Genomic DNA, 19630 nt, shown 5'->3' on the forward strand with positions numbered 1-19630 from the left:
ATGGGAAGCCATGATAATAAACAGAACAGTGGTTTTGTTTGAATTATTTTTCTCAGTACTTACAAGGTGCAATTTTTGCATGCTGTTTCCTACCACTTTGTAGAAAATAGAAATTATCTTTTGCATAATTAACTCATATTAAATAAAGATGTTACTGTATAACTTTAAACATCAAAAATACTCTGTATCGTAGAGATAATCCATTTCTATTTTGTCCTTTGTTTAGTAATCCAGCTACACTTAAAGACCGAAAAAATAATTCATCCATATCACTGAGGCCACGTTCTCATCACCTTCAGGTAACACAGCCAATGGCAAAGTAGTGCTCTCTCTCATGAATCTCTGAAGGCAGAAAGACCCACTCAAAAAATAATTGTAGTGACATTCAGTTTAGGTGCAAGAACTGCCATAATTGTTAAAAAAATTTAAAACAAAAAATAAATTATAAAAACCATTGTTACCTTTTCCTATTTCCAAGCTATTCAAAAGGTTACATTAATTTATCAACAAAAGGAAAAACATAAGATTTCACGAATTCACACTCAAATATTTTCTCATTCTTTTATTTGTATCTTTTTGAGTTCTTCATATGGAGCTGGAAGATCTATAACTAACTAAAGCCACATTATGATTGGCTTTTCTTCTTTCTCTTTTTCTTTTACCCCAGGAAGAAAATAATGTTTAATTATTAATGACCACTAACACACACAATCAAATAAAGATTACATAAGTTGTCACTTCACCTTCCTAAAATATAACCTCCTCAGTAAATAAAACTAAAATCACTCAAAGTTACCTGCAAATAAAGAGCGAGCAACATCTCTTAGCAATTTAAATCAGTACAGCCCTGGTCAGTGCTTATTTATATCCACTGAAGATGTGTCTTTTCCCTTAACTCTGAATTGCACAAAAAAACAGTAGAAAGAGCAGAGATGCACACCATATAGTTAAATGATTTTCCTCCCTCGCACACTGGTCTTTGCAATATCATCAGCTTCAGACATGAGACACTTCGAGTACATGTAGTAGAAAACAGTATTTAAAAATCATCTTTAAATTTTTATCAACCCAAAGCCATTCTTGCATCCAAGTACCTTTCAATGCTTACTACAGGCTCACTGGGCCCAACAAGTGCCCAGAGTAATTGATGAAAGTACTTTATTTGCTTATGACTAATTGATCCCATGTTTGGATTCTACACCAGCCTCAATGCCAACTACATTAAAGCAACTATGATGCTCTTTTAAAATTAAAATCCTACCTCTTCTTTCCAAAGTTGCACTCAGAACTATGAGAACTATTTCTAGAAATACTGGTGTTTGGTTTTATTTGTTTTATTACATTTTGCCATTTTTGATTCCTGTTATACTTTATAACACAATCTCATTCAGATGAAGGAACAGGTTATTGTGCATATTAAAAGAATTGCAGGTTATACAAAACTTAATATTGAATAGACTCTAGCACGTAAATATATACCAAAAGTGATGTATTAGTAATATGAACACAGTATGAATCCATTTAGAAAGATTCTCAGTTTCCCTGAAAAAAACTCTGAAATTACTGGTACTCATATTGCCAGGCTTATCTTCCAGGAGAGGAAACCACTAATATACCATAAAAGATAAAAATTATATTAACACCCAGCCAGACACAAACTAGTACATGAATACTATGAATCACTCATGTATTGCAAAAAAAAAAAAGGAAGCCTAGGACACAGATGAAGGTATACACACAATGTTTCCAGTTTCTGTTTAAGAAAATCAGACCTTACAGAAGTAGTAATTTTAAGCTCTCTTCCTCCTAAAAGCCTTATATCATTGTGATAAAACAGTGACGGACTTTAGCAGTCATATCATAATTGTACTAGTAAATGAAATTTTCAGGTAAAACTACATTACAGGCAAACAATGAAACAGTATGTAATACTTTTATTTGATTATTACACCCTATCAAGTTTCCTTTAAATAACTGATTTTTGCTTTGAAACCTACAACACCTGTAATAAGTATTCTTGAAAGAGCTCTTCCAATTCTAATGGATATAGAATAGTAACATAGTGATGTAGAAAAAACTCAGTTTTACTAATATTTTGCACTACTGTGATCTAGGCTGCTTCTAAAATCAATCCAGATTTGCTCACAAATTATTCTTTATAAACATGTAAGGACTATGGTAACTCTCCAGATCTTATTAAACCACAACATTCATGCATGTAATTTCTAAAACTCAGGCAACACAAAACAACTTTAATGGCATTTATCTTCTGCATCACTAACATACATCTGTGCCTCTTTATAGCCCACAAGTAAGGTTTTTACAAAGTATCATATTGGCAAAAGAAGAACTACAGTAACTTCTCACCTAAGTTTTTACAGTGCATGTGTAAAGCCTAAGCAGTGCTTGAAGTAATTTCAAGTCATCAGAAGTGCACTACAGAAGTGTATTCATTTCCTATTCATATTTTTACTTCAGGTAATTTTCAAAATGATGTGACTGTTCCAACCAGCACTATTTTGAATGCACATATTAAAAAAAAAAAAGTAGCTCAAAATAACTTCACCAAAAATCCTTACAAAAATATGAACTATTCTTAATCAATAATGGGAATTAATTACAAATATTAAAAAAAAAACTAACAACAACAAAAAAAAAAAAAAAAAGAAGAACATGATGTAGTTTGTGAAATCAAACATACAAGTGTTGGGGAAAACAAAACAAAACAAACAAACAGTCCTCTTACTGCCCTAAAACCTTAATTCTACTCCTCACATATCCTGTGTGACAAGAAGCAACCAGGGGAAACATTACAAGATCAAATATGCAAAAAAGGGCTTAGCAAGATTTTATACAACATTTCTCAACTTTTGAATAGTTGATTTTGCATGCACATAAGGTGTGTTCCATAAGGTATGTTTTGTTGTTGCTGCTGTCTTTGGGGATGAGGAGATGCTACATAAATTGACAGCAAAAGAGCATTCGAATCTCGGAGTGGAAAGATCACTTCTTGTCATATGTCATTCACGGATGCCTAGATGAAACTAAGCACAACCCAGCTCCTGTTTTCAACCATTCCAGAGGACTGACACTTATCAGGTGAGATGGAAGCCACAGAAATCACAAGAGCCCATTACAATGGGAAATGCTAAGCAATTCAAATGTACGTTATTGAAATGTATTTTACCATATAACTAAGGTCCCAATGTACTTAAAGATGAAATACCAGTTTTTGCTAACTTCAAAACAGGAATTGTTACAACTTATACTTTCATTAAAGCACTGAATTCTTGTAACCATACCTGCTTTCTGTCACTTCATCCCCACACTAACTAGGTATTATAAACGGCACAGCTACATATTAATGCTAATTTTCTACCTTTGACTTCTTTGTCCAATAAGATAAGTTTTGCTAACCTGGAGCTTTTTACGATCCAGAAGTTTTATCTCATTATGTCAAAGTACTTTGATCAGTGTAGATAATCAGATGCCTGTTTATCAATATGATTTTCCTGAAGTTAGACTTATTGAAATTTACTTAAATTCCTGTGTTAGCTTAACCCTGTTGCATGCCATAATATATTCTAGATCTTCAATGCAAAAAGAGTGCTTATTTTCTGTTGGAATTAAAAAAAACCAAACAAACAAAAAAAAAACAACGCAAAAAAAAGAGAAACAAACAAAACCCCCTAGTTCTCTAGATATAAAATCTTAGTGGAGAAAAGCAGCAAAACCAAGTTTTTACCTCAGAGCAACAAAATCCAACTTGGCAACAGGCTTTACCTTTACAAGCTACAATGATGTAAAGACTGTCATCTTAACCACTCGAATTTTACAGTCAGTATCAGTAACTAGAGTTTTCAGTTAAAAAAAAAAAAAAAAAAAAAGAGAGAAAAAATATAGCAACTAAATAATATTCAAATACTAGTTCTAGTATTTCTGCCTTTGATCAGTAAAACCTAAAACAAGTTACGTCTTCACTTTAAGATATTAACTGGAACAGAAGTCATCTTTTCTGTCTAATTCAATTTCTGAAGTTAAGAGGTGTTTTGTTACTTTAGATATGTTCATAGCAGCAGTGATCTCTTCCAGGACATAGATACTGAATCCACAGACTGTTGGCTAATGCCTCATTTTCAATAGCCATTTTCCCACAAAACTGTAAATCGGACAATCTGAAAGCTAACAGTTATTTTTAAAACCACTTGTCCTATTTGGCAAACAAAGACATGAGATATTGAAATTCTATAACACACTTATGATTTAGTATGTTAATGATGGAGATCAGCCATGATCTCTCTCAAACCTATTTGTGAAGTTTCTATAAAAGCCCTTTCATGGATTTTGCTCAATAAAAGTAACTAAATATGGGGGGTTGAAAGCATAGAGGGTGGTAATCTTTACATTCAGGACCAAATATTTTCCTCTCTCAGGCAAGAAACCCTAAGGTTGACTATTATTGTCTAATATTAAAGGAATTTAAAGATATTGTATTTACTCAAATCTAGGATCTTGCTTAAGTTTCTTCATAGCAGCATGCTCTACATTACACCATTCTGCCAACAAAAGTATATCAAACTTTTTGACAATTCAGTTTTTACCATATATTAGTGCATTGAAAAGAAATCTCAGCCAGGTAGGGGAGTCTACCCAGCCTATCAGATCAAATAGCCACGGCTATGCATCAAAGAGAGAGAATGCACCAAAAGAAACATTGGAACAGTGTTAAGAGGAAAGATATTCATTTCACTGCTGTGATGTCCATATGTGTGATTTCATTCAAATGAAGGGAAGAAAAAGACTAGAAAACAGGACTAGAATCATAAAACACTCTAGTAAGGAAAAGAAAGAGATTTTTGCAATTGTTATTTTTTCCTATGATTTATGAAGCAAAGTAGCAAGGTAGAAGATCCAAAATGGCATCTTCTCCTAACATGTATTAAAAGGCAAGTCCTAAATCAGTTTCTCATTGCCAAGCAAGAACCACCCATGAGCCACGATGAAGACTCAACTGCAAGTGCCCCTTGCTCTCCATGTTCTACGCAGGTGATCCTGGCCAGACCACTGCTACACACATGCCCTGGTGCTTGTCAGTATGCAGTTGTGAGACAGTAAGTGAATTCAGGTCACTCAAGAGATTTTTAAAATAAACATCACCCTTCCATTCTGCAAAATCTTGTATTGAGCTTTGCTCCTCTCTACTTTCCCACAACACATGAAACAACTTCTACTGTCCCCACGATCCATCAGGACTTTTAGGTTGCATGTGGTGATGCTCACATACTTAGGTCCAATCTGGCACTGGCACACATCCTGCCTAAGAAACTCTCCCTTGCAAGTTCTCAGGAAAGGTGATACCAGATGTCTACATTAAAAGCTGTCTGTCTGAAAAGGTGAAAGAAAACACTTTAAATTGCAATTGTACCCATCCATAACATAACAATTTTAAGAAGGGATATGATCCTACTATTTTACAAATATTGCTACAAGTTTAGCAGCAAGACAAAGGAAAAGAATTCATATAATGCAGCAGTCTAATGCAGCTCCTCTTCAGCAAATCCAAGTTTATCTTCAACAAACTGTACAAATGTTTTCAGCACTTTTAAAACGAGTTCTTCCAGTTACTGCATGCAGAAGTGTAGAAAAGTCACTAGCTGTTCTAATTGGTTTGCACATCATAATAATGGCACGTGTTTGAAATGGGCATCGAGAAATTAACCACCCACAGAACTCTGTTATTGTGACAGTAACATTTGTCACCATTAAATAATGACTGTTAAATAATGAGTATAGTAGACCAAAACTAAATGTACATTACTTGCTCAAAGGCTTTGCAATATATTTTCAGTTAGTTGTAGCACTGATTAAAACACTTATCTATATTTTTAAATGTTAAACATGACTGACAAAAAACCCACAAACAACTCTTTCAATTTAATTTCTGGTATTTCATATTTCAACCATTTCCTGAAAAGTTTTAGTTTTAGATCCTACCTGAGAGATTCTGCCATTCGCCTTAAGTCTTCATTTTGCTGCTTTAAACGTTCAAGTTTAGCAAGTATTTTGGATAATTCCCGACTAGAGTGATCTGGGTGCTCACTGTCTCGTACCAGGTGTCCACCAATATAAAAAAGTAAAGTTCCCCAAGCAAAGAGGATGAGCATAATCCAACGCCAGGAACCAGTCCATGGCCGCATTTTCAGAAGTTCAATTCACTCCAGAACTGCTTTTGCTCACAAAATAACAAACATTTTAAGTCTTTAGCTTGTACAAAAGTGGACAACTTCAGTTCCTCTGCTTCACCACATTGTAGCACAGGAAGATTATTTTCAGTGTTTATCTTAATGCAGCTCCTCAAAGAAGATCATTATCAGGCTGTACACAGAAAGCATTAATAACACATCATTCTTCATTTATAGTCTGTGAAAAGAATAAAAAAATCTGAAATTATAATTCTGACATATAAAATTATATTGGAGTGCAGTTAAGCTCAATGTACTGTCATTAACATTCAGAACAATGACAAACAATGTTACTGCATTCTACCACAAAGAAAAAAAAAAACTTTTAACTTTCCACAAAAACTATACTGAGTTCAAACTGTAAATTCTGGTACACTAAAGACATAAAAATTAATACTAAATCTTTTATCCTAAGCACATAGCTTACTACATACTCCAAGTCAACGAATTCCAAGAGTATAGAAGAAATTTTTAGAGTACTTTGCAAGGAAAATACCGACTTTCTTTTTTTCAAACTGTTTTTCGTTAAAACAGGAGCTTAAGTAGACTCACAAATCAGGTAGCTTCTTTAAAAAAGGAAGCCTTGATCTGTCTCAAACAACAGTGTCAGTGGAACAGGCTATCAAACAATCCACAAAACGAATTTAACAAGTCAACAGGAACAGATGGTATTCTTCAACAGTGCTAAAGCAATTAAAGAACCCAATGGTTTAATTATTAACAGTAGTATGTAACCTCTCACTTATAATCACCTGTAGCAAAGGAATGGAAAATGAAAAAAGTAAACTGAATTCTTTGTAAGGGCTACAGCAGGGATCTCTGCAACTACAGGCCAGAAAAAAAAATTATGTTGATGTCAGGCAAACTGGCAGAAATAATAAGAAGATGAAATAAAACTGCAGACACAGGGATGAATGTCATCAAAGTAAAAAAGTACTAACATGGCTTTTGGAAGGAGAAATTGTGCCTCATAAATTTATTAAAGTTCTTTTGAAGATGTGAACAAACACAAAGGCAAGAGAGAAGTAGTTCTAATTGTTACACAGTTGATCTATTCAATACGTCACATGGCATTCAACAAAGTCCTCAAAGTATTTCAAAGAAACTAAGCTGCATGGAAAAAGACAGTTCATCATGTGAACCACCACCCCATTAAAAGAGAAGAAACTTACAGTAAGACTAGGTCATCAGTTTAAGAGAAACAAATGACCAGGGACCAACCTCATTGGGACTCATGGTAGAGTTCATACAGCTTAATATACTCATAATTGATTTGGAAAACAAGATGAAAAGTGAGGTAAGAATATCTGCACATATAGTACAAAAGCTGAGAGCAACAAACTCATGGACATCAACACACTATCTAACAAAGAAATAAAACTGCAGATAAAAAAAATCAGTCTAGATCAGTGTGTAGAGTTGTGCATAGATGACCTTTGATCACTATCCATCAGGAAAGGACTTTAGCTGTGGCAGGTAATTCTATAAAATATCAGCTCAGCATTGGGCAAAAAGCAACCAAGTCTTCACAGGCTATAAATAAATAAATAAAACACCAAACAACAAAACACAAACCCAAGAATCCCCAAAATAAACCCCAACAGAAATCATTACCATTATACCATTGCATAAAAACACAGTATTAAAACTTTGATTACTTCATATCATTCTGATTGAACCAACAACAACAAAAAAAGATACGGTAGAAATAGAAATGATACAGAAAAGGGTTAGAAAAATTAGCCAGGAGAAAGAGAATAATCTTCAGTAAGTATGAGTGGTTATACAGACCAGTAGAGAGGACAACTCAGGAATTAATGAAGCAAATCAATAAAAATCATTAACAGTATAAGAAAGTAAACAGGGAATAATTGTTTGTTGTTACTTCTAGTACAAGGCAATAACGAGTAAAACTTTCTGATTGGACTAAATTCAAAACAAAAAAAAAGGTATTTCTCAAAGTTTGCAATTCCAGCATGAAACTAATTTTGATGAAACACTGCAAGTGTTAAAAGTTTACCTTTCAAAGGCCATTAGACCATTTTAAGTAAGATTAAAATTCATCAAAGGCTACCCACAAAGACACCATCCAATATTCTCAGAATCCCAAGTCACAAATTGTTGGAAACTGGAAAATATACCAGGGCAATATATATCACCATGGTATCCTGGTTCATGCAGTTTTCCCTAGGCATCCACTACAAGCCAGTCTTGGAGATACATCAGGCCAGATAAGCCTTTGATCGGAAATGGTGTGAATACTTTTACGATAATGTTTAAAATGTTAAACCAACAATATTTTAAATGTTTTTAAAGGTTTTGTGTTATCAAACACAAAAAGACTACATTTTAAAGGGCTAACTATCCTACATTACGTTACAAAAAGAAAATTTAGAACTCACTAATAATAAAAGGTAACTTCTTGAGTGTTTGGTTTAAAAAAACATATAGACATTCAGACAGGAGATATATTAGACAATCTTTTTTGAGGAAGAAAATGGAATGATAGTGTTATCAAGTACCTGTCTGTGGTTCTGAGGATAAGATTGTTCAGTTACTCCTAACTCTCAAGAGCTTATAATACCTTCAAGTGTATATAGGGGGAAAAACAGCTAATATCATTTTTATTTACATCACTGTACATCTTGAGCCATCAACAGCATACATTAATTATTTTCATTGTTCTTGTAGCACCTTCACATTGCTTTTATACAAGTGAGTTTAATGTCCTGACACTTCAAATCTAAATTTCTTTAATAGTAAGCTGGTTTTTACATCCTGAAAATAAATAAAATTATGTCTAAAACAATTAGTGGAGTTTATATTTTAAAGAACACAGAGTTCTCAAACTATTCAAACATTTTATATAATATGTAAAAGATAGCATGTGTTATCTGGTTCCTATGAATCTCCGATAATGTCATTGTTCTTTTTATAACTTAGGTCACAGTACAGTTAAATATAAAATAACGATTCCAAACTATCCAAATAAATAGGAAGAACATTCTGAACTAACATTAAACAGTCATCCAGTACCTCAAAAAGTGGTGTTTCTAATTATATATGAGTTCTAACTACTCTTAACCATTGGCTTTGTACTGTAATATGCCTTTTACTTTTTTCTTCCATTTCATATTGTTCTGGGAATACAAAATGTCAAAGTATTTCAGTATTTCAAAGTCCACACAAGACCCTTAAATAAATTAAATTATAATAAATAAAGGACTAGCAGAAATAAAAGAACAAATAGGGAAACAAAAAGGAAAAATTATAACATTTTAAAAACTGTTCTATTTCTACAGCTTGTTATCAGGTTTCTGAAAGACCTCCACATGCAGACGTATACCACAATTACCTGCCTGACAGAAAGTCAAGATGTAATGTCAATGTTTATTCTACTTTGATTTTATTTAGCTGTTTGTGAGTTTTCATACTGTAAACTAAGCTCAGGACTGCCAAGACTGAAAGTATGAGCCTGAAGTTAGAGAAAAGTCAGCAGCAGCCCACAAACCCAGTAATACAAACCTGAGACGAATCATAACATACATAGTCATTTACATTGTCTGATACTGAATATCAAAATAAGAGCCCACTAAACTTAAAAGGTGTGGGAAAGCAGTATGAATAAAGATATTTTATGAAGCAGGAAACAGGAAAACATCTAAATAACAATTACAAGTTTTATTATTAAAATGTTATTATATAGTGAAGATCCTTTATCTAAGAACACAACATTACATTTCTTTTGCCAGAGAAAGCCATGCATTTTAATTTAGTAGTTTTTCCCTGAGATTTTTCATGATTTCTCATCTTACGTTAGATTGGATCTGCCCATACTCTTGCATTTTTCAGTCCATAAGCATGTCAAAACACAGTATATCGACAATTAGTTAATTTGCGTTTTCTTACCTGCAATTTTAGATTAGTTCTTGTCTTCTAGGGAATTCTGAGAATGGTTGACTACATTCTTATAACATCACCTTCTAAAATAATATCATAAGATATCTCCTTTTTTCTCTTTCAAAGGACTTAACTTAGGTGTTTGGGATGAAAAAGAATGTCTTGCTCTATTGTCCCCAACAGCTCTTGGAATTATCTCTATAGCAATTTTTCAAACTAATTTTCATATTAAATGTCATCACTAAACCCAGTTAAAAGGGTTTCAATCTGATCTCTCAGGCAAATCATCTCCCCTTCGTAAGAACCAGCCACCATCCACAGACATTGCAGTCACAGCACCGGTGTAGGTGCTGGGTGTGCACTGAAAGATGAATCTCGGGAGAAGCAGCAGCACACAACAGTACAGTGGCAAAAGAAGTGTTAATGCCAGTATCAGTGTGGGGCTGGAGATGCCCCAGTGAAACTGGTACCCTTCGGGGATTCTTGAATGTAGGCTTGTAAAGACACAGCTTTTAGCCGTTGGGAAATGAAGCTGTTTGGATTTACATAAATGGTGGAAAAATCTTTCACGTATGAACGCAAAGAGTCTCCCGGTTTCATAGAAGACTGAAGATGAAGAGACTACAGCCAGCTATGAAATCTTCTCAAGAAAAATGAGAAACAAATAGATATTGGTAGTAATTAACATCAAGGCTTTTTGTATTTAAATGTAGGAGTTTTTTGTCACTCATAAACTGACTTGTTATTTCAAACTCCTGTTGCAGCTACTAAAGAAATCAATCCAATATTAGGAAAAAGTTTTGTAGAATAAGAACAAAGCAATGTTAAAAGCAAATACTAAGTTGAAAGCAAAGTATCACCTACAGTAAGCTATTGTTCAGGTTTAATTTAATCCTGTAGCTCTATTATAAACAGTCAAATACAAAACATGCAGGATTATTTAATGAAGCAAAAAAGTTTGGATAAGTACTTCCCATTATACACCACTAGGACTACACAACTTTTAATGCATCAGTTGAATGGAAAACAAGATTGTCAGAATGGAAGACAAATTAAAAATTATTTACTGCAAAATGCATAGCACAGAAAATGTGGTTAGCGTCACAAATTTATTTAGACTCCATTAAAGAGAAGGCAGAATATTTACATAAAAATAAGGGTCTGCTTCAATGCCTTAATCAGGAAATCAAATTGTGCATACTACACATGTAAGGCACAACTCATTACAAGCATATAAAAATGTTTTGTTGTCAAATTAACAGTGAAGGCTTGGTTAAAAACCATTGCTTCAATTCAATGTAATGCAGTGTCTACAAAATTACTAAAAGAAACAGTAAAGAGAACACTGACTTAATTAAAATTTAAAAAAAAAAAAAGAGGCTGAAGTGTAGCTCCAACATCAGCAGCAGAAATAATGTGTTTCCATGACAAACTTCTTTTGTGATAGTAAAAATGATTAATCAATAAAAATATATACTAACTTTCCTCATCTTGCTCTCATAATGCCTTCTGGTTATTTTAAAGCTTTAAAAGGTACTTACGAATCAGAAACTTGAATAGCCCCAGACCACCATTTCACATGAAAGGACATCTTCCATGACTTAATAAGGTCCTTTTAACTTCCTATTCCCAACCTGCTTTCAATAACAAATTCAGTGATTGAGTGATTTTCTCCTTGTGTATTTTTGCTTGCTGTTCAGAATTATGGCCCAGAATAGCACTATGCTTTTTCTTGGCAATGTACAGTTTCAAGATATTTTAGGTTCAGTTCAAAGCAAGCTAAGCAAGTCTACTTTTGGCTCAACCACTTACTGACCCAAATTCACTCAAACAGAAGTGTATCTTATGCAAGTGGAAAAGAAGAAAAATTACTCATGAAGCAAAACTCATATATCACTATAGCTAAGGTACACAGCATTATATTTAATGGCATGTACATTACCTACAATTCTTTTTTCACCATATGAAACATGAAATTCGTCTCACTGTTAAGGGCTATCACAATGACTTAGCACTAAGTGTGAAACACTCAAAAAGCATGTTACACCGTAAATGCAACTTAGATTGAACCTTCACATCATTGTTAGTTCCACTCTAAAAGTAAACTTCAATACATTACACTAGGATTTTTAAAAATTCACTAACAAAAATTATCTTCTGAGGAAAGCATGTGACTCTAAGTAACGTTAACCTGTTGTGTTCTAATAAAAATTAAATAAACCAAACAAACAAAAAAAAAACCTTTTTGATTCCAGTTCCTATGTAACAATGTTGTGATGGCACAGCCTCTGGCAAAGGACTAGAGCCTAAAGAAATAACCCTTTTAGGATATTAAAATAAAACTAAGGATCAAAGGACAACAATAACAATTAAATGACTCTCACAGTGTTTGACACAAATAAGAAACGTTGCAAATATTATCCATGGTGTATGCAATCATTCTTTAGGAATGATTAATGAAACACCATCTTCATAATCTGAACTAGGTCATATGGGCAAGACTTCTTCAGTCAAATCCTGCGTCCCAGTACTCAAGTATTCATGTCATAGAAACCTCTTTAAGTTCCACCTAAAAGAAAAAATATGGATTTCCTTTCCTAATTATTGGAAGGTTGTTTAAAAACCTCATTCTTCCAATGCTTAAAAGCCTTCCTTAATTTCCACACTAAATCTATATTTCACCAGTTTCTTGCCCTAGTATACTCAGTTTAGAGAGCTCAGCTACTGCCTTATTCTGTACACAGTGGTCTATCCACAGAAAGCAACCACATCCCTTCTCAGACTTCTACACTAGTCTGAGTCTTATACACTGGCTTACAAGCTCTTTTCTGCCAGAGTCTTACAAACTCTCCAGATCCTGCACCAGCTGCTGTTCCAATTAAGTCTTTTCAGAACATCAGGAGTCAGAATTGTATACATAACACACAAGATGTTGCCTCTATCTTGTATGAAACAAATACTTGCTTTTCTCCCTTGGACCTGCTTTCTGCAATATGTCCCACAACTGGATGTGTCTTTTCAATGACCACATTACTCTGTCAGTAAACAATCATTTTGCAAGGATATAATATCTCCAAATCTTTTTGCATTTATATCTGTCCAAATTGATAAGCATTCATTTTCTATACAGAAATTCTTATTCTTAATCCTTTTAACTTTGTGTTATTACACTTCATCTCATTCTACCACTCCAGTATCCCAAGTAAAAAATTATTCTTGCCCACTTTTGACCCCCTTCGTAACACTCTTCTACTTTGTGACCTAAATTTCATTATGATCTATTATCTTTTTTTGTGATGTTTTCACTACTGAAAACACTGAAGATGAATAACAGATGTAATCCATTGCACTAATAGTGTCTCTCCTCAGTCTAATACTCTTCCTTGCAGCACAAGTCACTGTCACTTCATCCTTTCAGCTACTTCCTTTTCCAATGACTGATGGTACTTTTCATCCACATGTTCTCTATCTCAATATCTATTTTTTTTATGTGCCAAGAAATTACTGAAAGGAAGTCCAGATACACAGTTTCTATCAAATTATGTTTCATTAGGAAATTTACTTTCCCTTATTGAATCAGTTAGTAAGTAAATCTAGAATAATTCAGACCAAACTGTCTTTGGCAAACCTGTGTTGCATTTATCTCATTTTCATCTAGCTCTACTTTGTTAATTATCATTTCTTTCAAAATTTGTCCCCATGCTTTGCATACTACTTGGGATCAAGCCAGGGTTGGTAATTATTTCTAATTCTAGCATTCAAATATACTAATCCCAAGACACTTAATCCAATTTACTTCCAAACTTTTCAGAATATTAACTGGAAACAATTTAGAAACTATTTCATTCACCCATAACTTTTTAATTACCTTTATTAATTTACAATTATTATATTATTTTCTTCAACCAGAGAACAGAAAATCATGCACAGAACATGTATTCATGTTTACATTCTAAAAATATACAAAATGAAGTTCCTTTAGTTTTCTATTTAAATTCATTGTTTTAGTTATATTATTTTTCAGTCCATAAAAACTATGCATTCCTTGCTTTTTCCTGGAGCAAGGGCATACATTTTGTAGTATTCCGCACATATTCTTAATTATTGTGTAAATTTACTTCCTTTTTCTTCTTAACTTCTGCTCACATGTATCATACCACATAAGTATACACAATCAGGAGACTTGTTTACTATTTGCTCCATGCCTTCATCTTTACTACCGTTTCTGTAAAAGCATAATTTTGTATCTGTATGGACTGCTCTGAGCAATTTTCTCTTCATATACTCCCTTATAATTTACACAAATCAATATGACCTGCTCATCTGATACGATCGGTAGATTATTCTGATATTAAACATTGTCTCAATAGAATTCACTACTCTTTTTAATGCCATTGTAAGTGGAGATTTATTCACTACTGAAACCTTTGAATACTATGATTTTGCATCTTCACCACAGAAAACTCCCTGGCAGGGAGAGGGGCTTCCTTAACTCTGTGAAAGCTACAGGCCCACTCATTTCATTTGGTTAGAAAAGAAAATCATAACCTACAACAACAAACTTAGGAGAAAGATGCAATGTGATTTATCCTTTCTGAAATTTGGTTAGAGAGAGGCCACCACTGAGTGTGGAAGCTTGATGACTTTTCTGAGTTACAGAGCTTATGAAGAAGGTAAATTACCAGGAGCTGAGGAATTAAAGCTAGGCCTAAAAACAAGGTTATCAACTTGAGAAAAGTCATCATAAGATTCATTTATAAGCATTAGCAGAATAAATATTATACTACAGATAAGTAATTCAAAGCCGAGGAAATATGAACCTTAAAGGGTCCTGGTTTTATTTCTGAGTTTCTAGTGTGTATTCTAAAATACTGAGCTGACCGAGACTTTTTTCAATTAAACTGCATAACATTTTATAGTTGAAAACCACTTTGCAGTATTTTGAAATTAAAACACCTTCAGAAAGGAAAGCAGAGGAAGAAATTAACAAATATTCAGAATGTCCAGTAAGCAATGTTGTTGTGCCAAATTTCCTCTCCTTTTTAGAAGTCAGTACTTACAGTTTGTTTGCACTTCAAACAAAGGTAGCTGATCTGTATAACTAATTTTATCCTTCAATCATAGGTAGTGATTACTCATTCAATCAAAATAAAGTAAGCAAGAAAAGATAAACACATGTAGATTATAAACTGAGAGCTGACTGACAGCTCCAGAGTTGCTGTATTTGCAAGCCAAAAAGCAGCAATATATTTCCTAAACTGACTGATAATCAGTGAAGATATATCAGAAATTGCCAAACCGATATTGCTACTGCTTTTTTCACATTCTCAAGAAGTTGTATAGCAGACAAGCTGAAGCTGACAGAACAGTAAGTGTAATTTCTCATCTTTCTTACAATAAGTTCAATCAGAATGCTGTAGGAAAGCAACTAAGGAATGTATGCACACCTTTTATTTCTTATAAGCCTCCTCCTCCGTCAGTGAACTCTAATTCCCACAAATACCTGAGTTGTTATCCAGAATAATAATCTTGGTACCATTACTGAGCGAGGTCTTAATTCTTCCACTCCAACAGAATTTCTAATACTACTTTATACTTTATTATATTCCCTTCCATTATCTCCTTGCTGTTCAAAACAGCAAACATTATCTAGGTCAACCATCCAGATGAATATATTTTTCTCTTAGTTAATGATAGCTGTTCATGCATCCCTCATTTATACCTGATGGAAACCAATAAATACATACTCCTGGTTTCATATTATATCTTTATAACCTCAGCTCCTTGAACACCTCTGTAGACTCCCTGTGAGTTTCCAGCTCCACATGTCACAAGCAGGAGAGGGTGGCCAAACACTGAAACAGGCTTCCTAGAGAGGTGGTCTATGCCCCAAGCCTGTCAGTGTTTACGAGGCATTTAGTCATGCCCTTAATACCATGCTTTAGCTTTTGGTCAGCCCTGAGTTGCTCATGCAGTTGGAGCAGACGACCATTGTAGGTTCATTCCAACTGAAATAGTCTATTCTATTCAATAGGCACAAAATAAATCACAAAATTCTATTTAAGCCTAAGAATATACTTCTTACTGTGAGGGTGATCAAACACTGGAACAGGTTGGGCAGGTTAATAAAGTCTCCAACCCTGGAGCCGGACGTAGACCTGAGCAACCTGCTCCAGTTGACAACACTTTGAGCAGTAGGGTTGGAATAGAAGATGTCCAGAAACACTTTCCAAAGTCAGCTATTCTGTGATTCCATGAAATAACAGAACTTCTCAGGAATTTAGTTTAATCAGCATTTTTCACAGCCTTTGGTGTGAAAAAAAATCTAAAATGCATAACATGCAAACGTACAATGTATACTATCTTTCACATAAATAACAGTAAATTTTTAAATATCATAACTGTATAACACATCTGAAGAACAGCTTACCCGTTCCATGATAGCAGGAAATAAACGCAAGCGCGTCATGGGCTTGGAGGTTAACAAGTAATTCCACTAGTCCAGCAGCCAGTGAAATTAGTAACTGTTTAAAAGAAAAGAGAAGGTCCCTTTAGTTTCACATTCAAACAAAAACATTTCACATTCTACACGAACATCTTCCTTTTGATTTGTGCTTTTATCATAACATTGAAAAAGAACCTAATTCATCTTAAAATATCATATTTTCAACTTTTTATGTAACTAATTAGCGATTTTCCACAAACATCAATTATTTATTTAATCATAACATTTTAACTACCATGTCTCATTATACTTGGACTAAATACAATGTGATCTAGCAATCAAAGAATTAAATTAAAGAATATTTTAGTGTCTGTATTGATTTAGTGAATAACTTGTACAAGCCAGCCTCACCAGATCTGTTTCCCTTGTTAATATTTACCAAGCCCAAAACGATGTTTGAAGTTGAATTCACTAATATTTACAGATAGTATCAAATTTGCAGCTGAAAGATGTCATAAATTTTGAATGCAAGATATAAATCTACATAATCAATTAAAGTAATTCATCCATTTAGCAGTTTTGTTGAATAATTGTTTCTCCCTGTTCAAAATACCAGTGAAAACTTTGAAATTGAAAAAACCAAACAAAAAAAAAAAAACCAAACAACAACAACAACAACAAAAAAAAAAAAAAAAAAAAAAAAAAAAACCACCACCACACAAAACAACCACCACCACCACAAGGATGGATTTTTTTTTACCCCTATTTTTCATAAAATGGATAGAAGAGTATTCATGTATATTCTTTCATGTACATTATGGTTTATAGAAAGTATAAATAAGGAAACCTTGTAAAAAAATTAATTTTCTTTCAATCAAAATATTAAAAGTCACTAGAATAATCACTTAATGCAACTGTCACAAATCTGGAGATATGGAGAAAGCACATTACAAATAAATCGAATACCCCATTCAAATAATTCCATAGCAGAAGAATACGACTCCCAAAATTTCAAGAAAATTTCTGCTCTCTTGCGAAATACATAAGCTCTCTTCATAACTTCTGAACCTAAAAAAATAATTCAGCTCTCATAAATACTAAAATGAACTAAGAAGAATTTTGTTATTAGAGATACATGCTGTTACAAGCCCTGTCTTTTGTGAATTCTAGTAATACTTTTGATGTATATTGCTTCATACCTTTTAAAAATGCCCTCCAATCTTTTTCACAGGCAGTATTAGCGGGGCAGGAAGCATTGTGCTTACTTGTTCATAACCATTTTAATGCTTTTTTAGGATGACTGGGTCAGGTAAGGCCTCTCAGAGAGAGACAGTCGTCTTTTCTTGGAGATAGCCTGACTGTACTCAGGTCTGGGAGGCTCAAGAAACTGTGCAGTATGGTAGACAAGAAAATTCCAGTAGAAGACCTTGCAGCCCCAGCAAAGAAAGTGCAGTAAGGAGCAGGGAGCAGGCACCTGACCTTGCACACCGTAGGAAAAGCTTCCAGCAGATCACAGGGCACTGTACAGTTCACAGCTGAAAGTCGCTGAATTAACTGTAGCCAAGTGGAAGCAACAATATAAACACAGTGACAATGTGGGTAGGGAAAAAGTTGTTAAAAAAAAATTACTTTTCTTCTGTTTTCCCTATTCACTGAGTTTGCAATACCTAAAATGTTAACTATCCTGTTGTTCTAATAAAAATTGGCATTTTTAAAAGTAAAAAACATTTGGTCTCCTTTGAGGAGCCAATTACAATGAGAAAGCACAGGTAGAAAAACATCAAAATTCTGGCTAATTCAGGCTCCCACCCCCTGTAGTTACTAAATACATTTCGGGGGGTGGGGGGAAAGAAAAAAAGAGAAAGACAGAGAAGAAAGTTAAGTATTACTACTAATCTTACTTCAACTATATAGCTTCTGGTGAGAGATTAGGAAAAAAAAAAAAAAGAAAAAGTAGTTTTGTTATCACAGGACCAAACATTCTCAAAACTAGATAAAGGCTTAAATCAACAATAAAAACAAATACTGTTTGCAAATATTAAGCATGCCTTTGTTTTAGATACAGCAACAAATAAGTGCTTACAATTTTTGTAACATATTACATTTGAAAGCTTGCAAAAAGATACAGCAATTTCTAAATTTTTGACAACTGATGTAATTTTAAACAAAAGAGGGAATTGCACCTTCAAAGGAAAAAAGCAGGTTATTTGTCATATATACGTGAGATTCTCTGTCAAACACTTCAACAAAAAGTAACTGGTGATTTTTCTTTTAGAAGATAAAATAGTCAATTGCAGAAACAATACACTGCTCCATGGAAATTATATATTTGGACTCATTTTAATAAGCAATGGATAAAGCAGTCTTCAGTTTTACAGTCACTTTTAACTATTAAGATAATACATTAATCAGAACCACAGCAAAGATGTTGCCTCTTGTCTCATTTGAACTAACTGAATGTCTTTGTAAGATAAAAATTACCTTAGCAAATGAACAGGACAATTATATAAGAGCAAAGGTTTATGTATTCTTGTTTACTTTCTGTATTGACTCTATTCAACCCTAATCTAATGTCATCACAGTCAAGAATGAATAATAAAAATTCAAACATCAACTCTAACGTCAAGCACGATTCTCCTCCAGAGTAATAAGTTAATAATCTACTGATAGCCCTTGCAGAAACCTCATTCCAAAAGAAAATAAGAGTGAGAATCTCTGGAAGCAATACAGCAGGAACAGACTGTGGAAGTTAGCAGCACATAACTTATGTTAAAAAAGAAATGGTTTCTGACATTGAATGGCTTCTTACATTTGCAAATGAAGGCATAACAAAATCGGGGGATTAGGAGTTTAATCTAGATAAATTCAGCTCTCAAGGAAGGGGAAAGGAGTTCCTAAACCTGTAAGTAAAAACAGCTAAAGGAATCTGCTTTTGAAACAGATAATTTAATGAGGTAATGGATTCTTAGTCACTCGTTCCCTTTAAATTGAAGCAGCAAAAATGCTTACAAAAATACACAGTATTTCAATCAAGGGGTTGAAA

The 19630-nt window shown here is 33.7% G+C and overlaps 1 protein-coding gene across 3 annotated transcripts in view; it reads right to left on the reverse strand.

Annotated features, from left to right (window-relative positions):
* Positions 1-19630, reverse strand: part of FUT8 (fucosyltransferase 8) — a 128525-nt gene that overhangs the window by 60944 nt on the left and 47951 nt on the right. For 2 of the 3 annotated variants that reach the window (XM_065839813.2, XM_071809117.1), the window contains exons 3-4: positions 16573-16666; positions 5995-6420 (exon numbers count right to left, since the gene is read on the reverse strand). In XM_065839813.2, the coding sequence (XP_065695885.1) occupies positions 5995-6197 (203 nt within the window). In that variant the 5' untranslated portion in view covers positions 6198-6420; positions 16573-16666. Of the gene's footprint in view, positions 1-5994; positions 6421-11683; positions 11761-16572; positions 16667-19630 lie in introns of those variants that run through there. The other variant, XM_071809116.1, reaches the window with a different exon arrangement.

The sequence above is a fragment of the Patagioenas fasciata genome, chromosome 5 (genome assembly GCF_037038585.1).
Source record: "Patagioenas fasciata isolate bPatFas1 chromosome 5, bPatFas1.hap1, whole genome shotgun sequence".
Lineage (NCBI taxonomy): Eukaryota > Metazoa > Chordata > Aves > Columbiformes > Columbidae > Patagioenas > Patagioenas fasciata.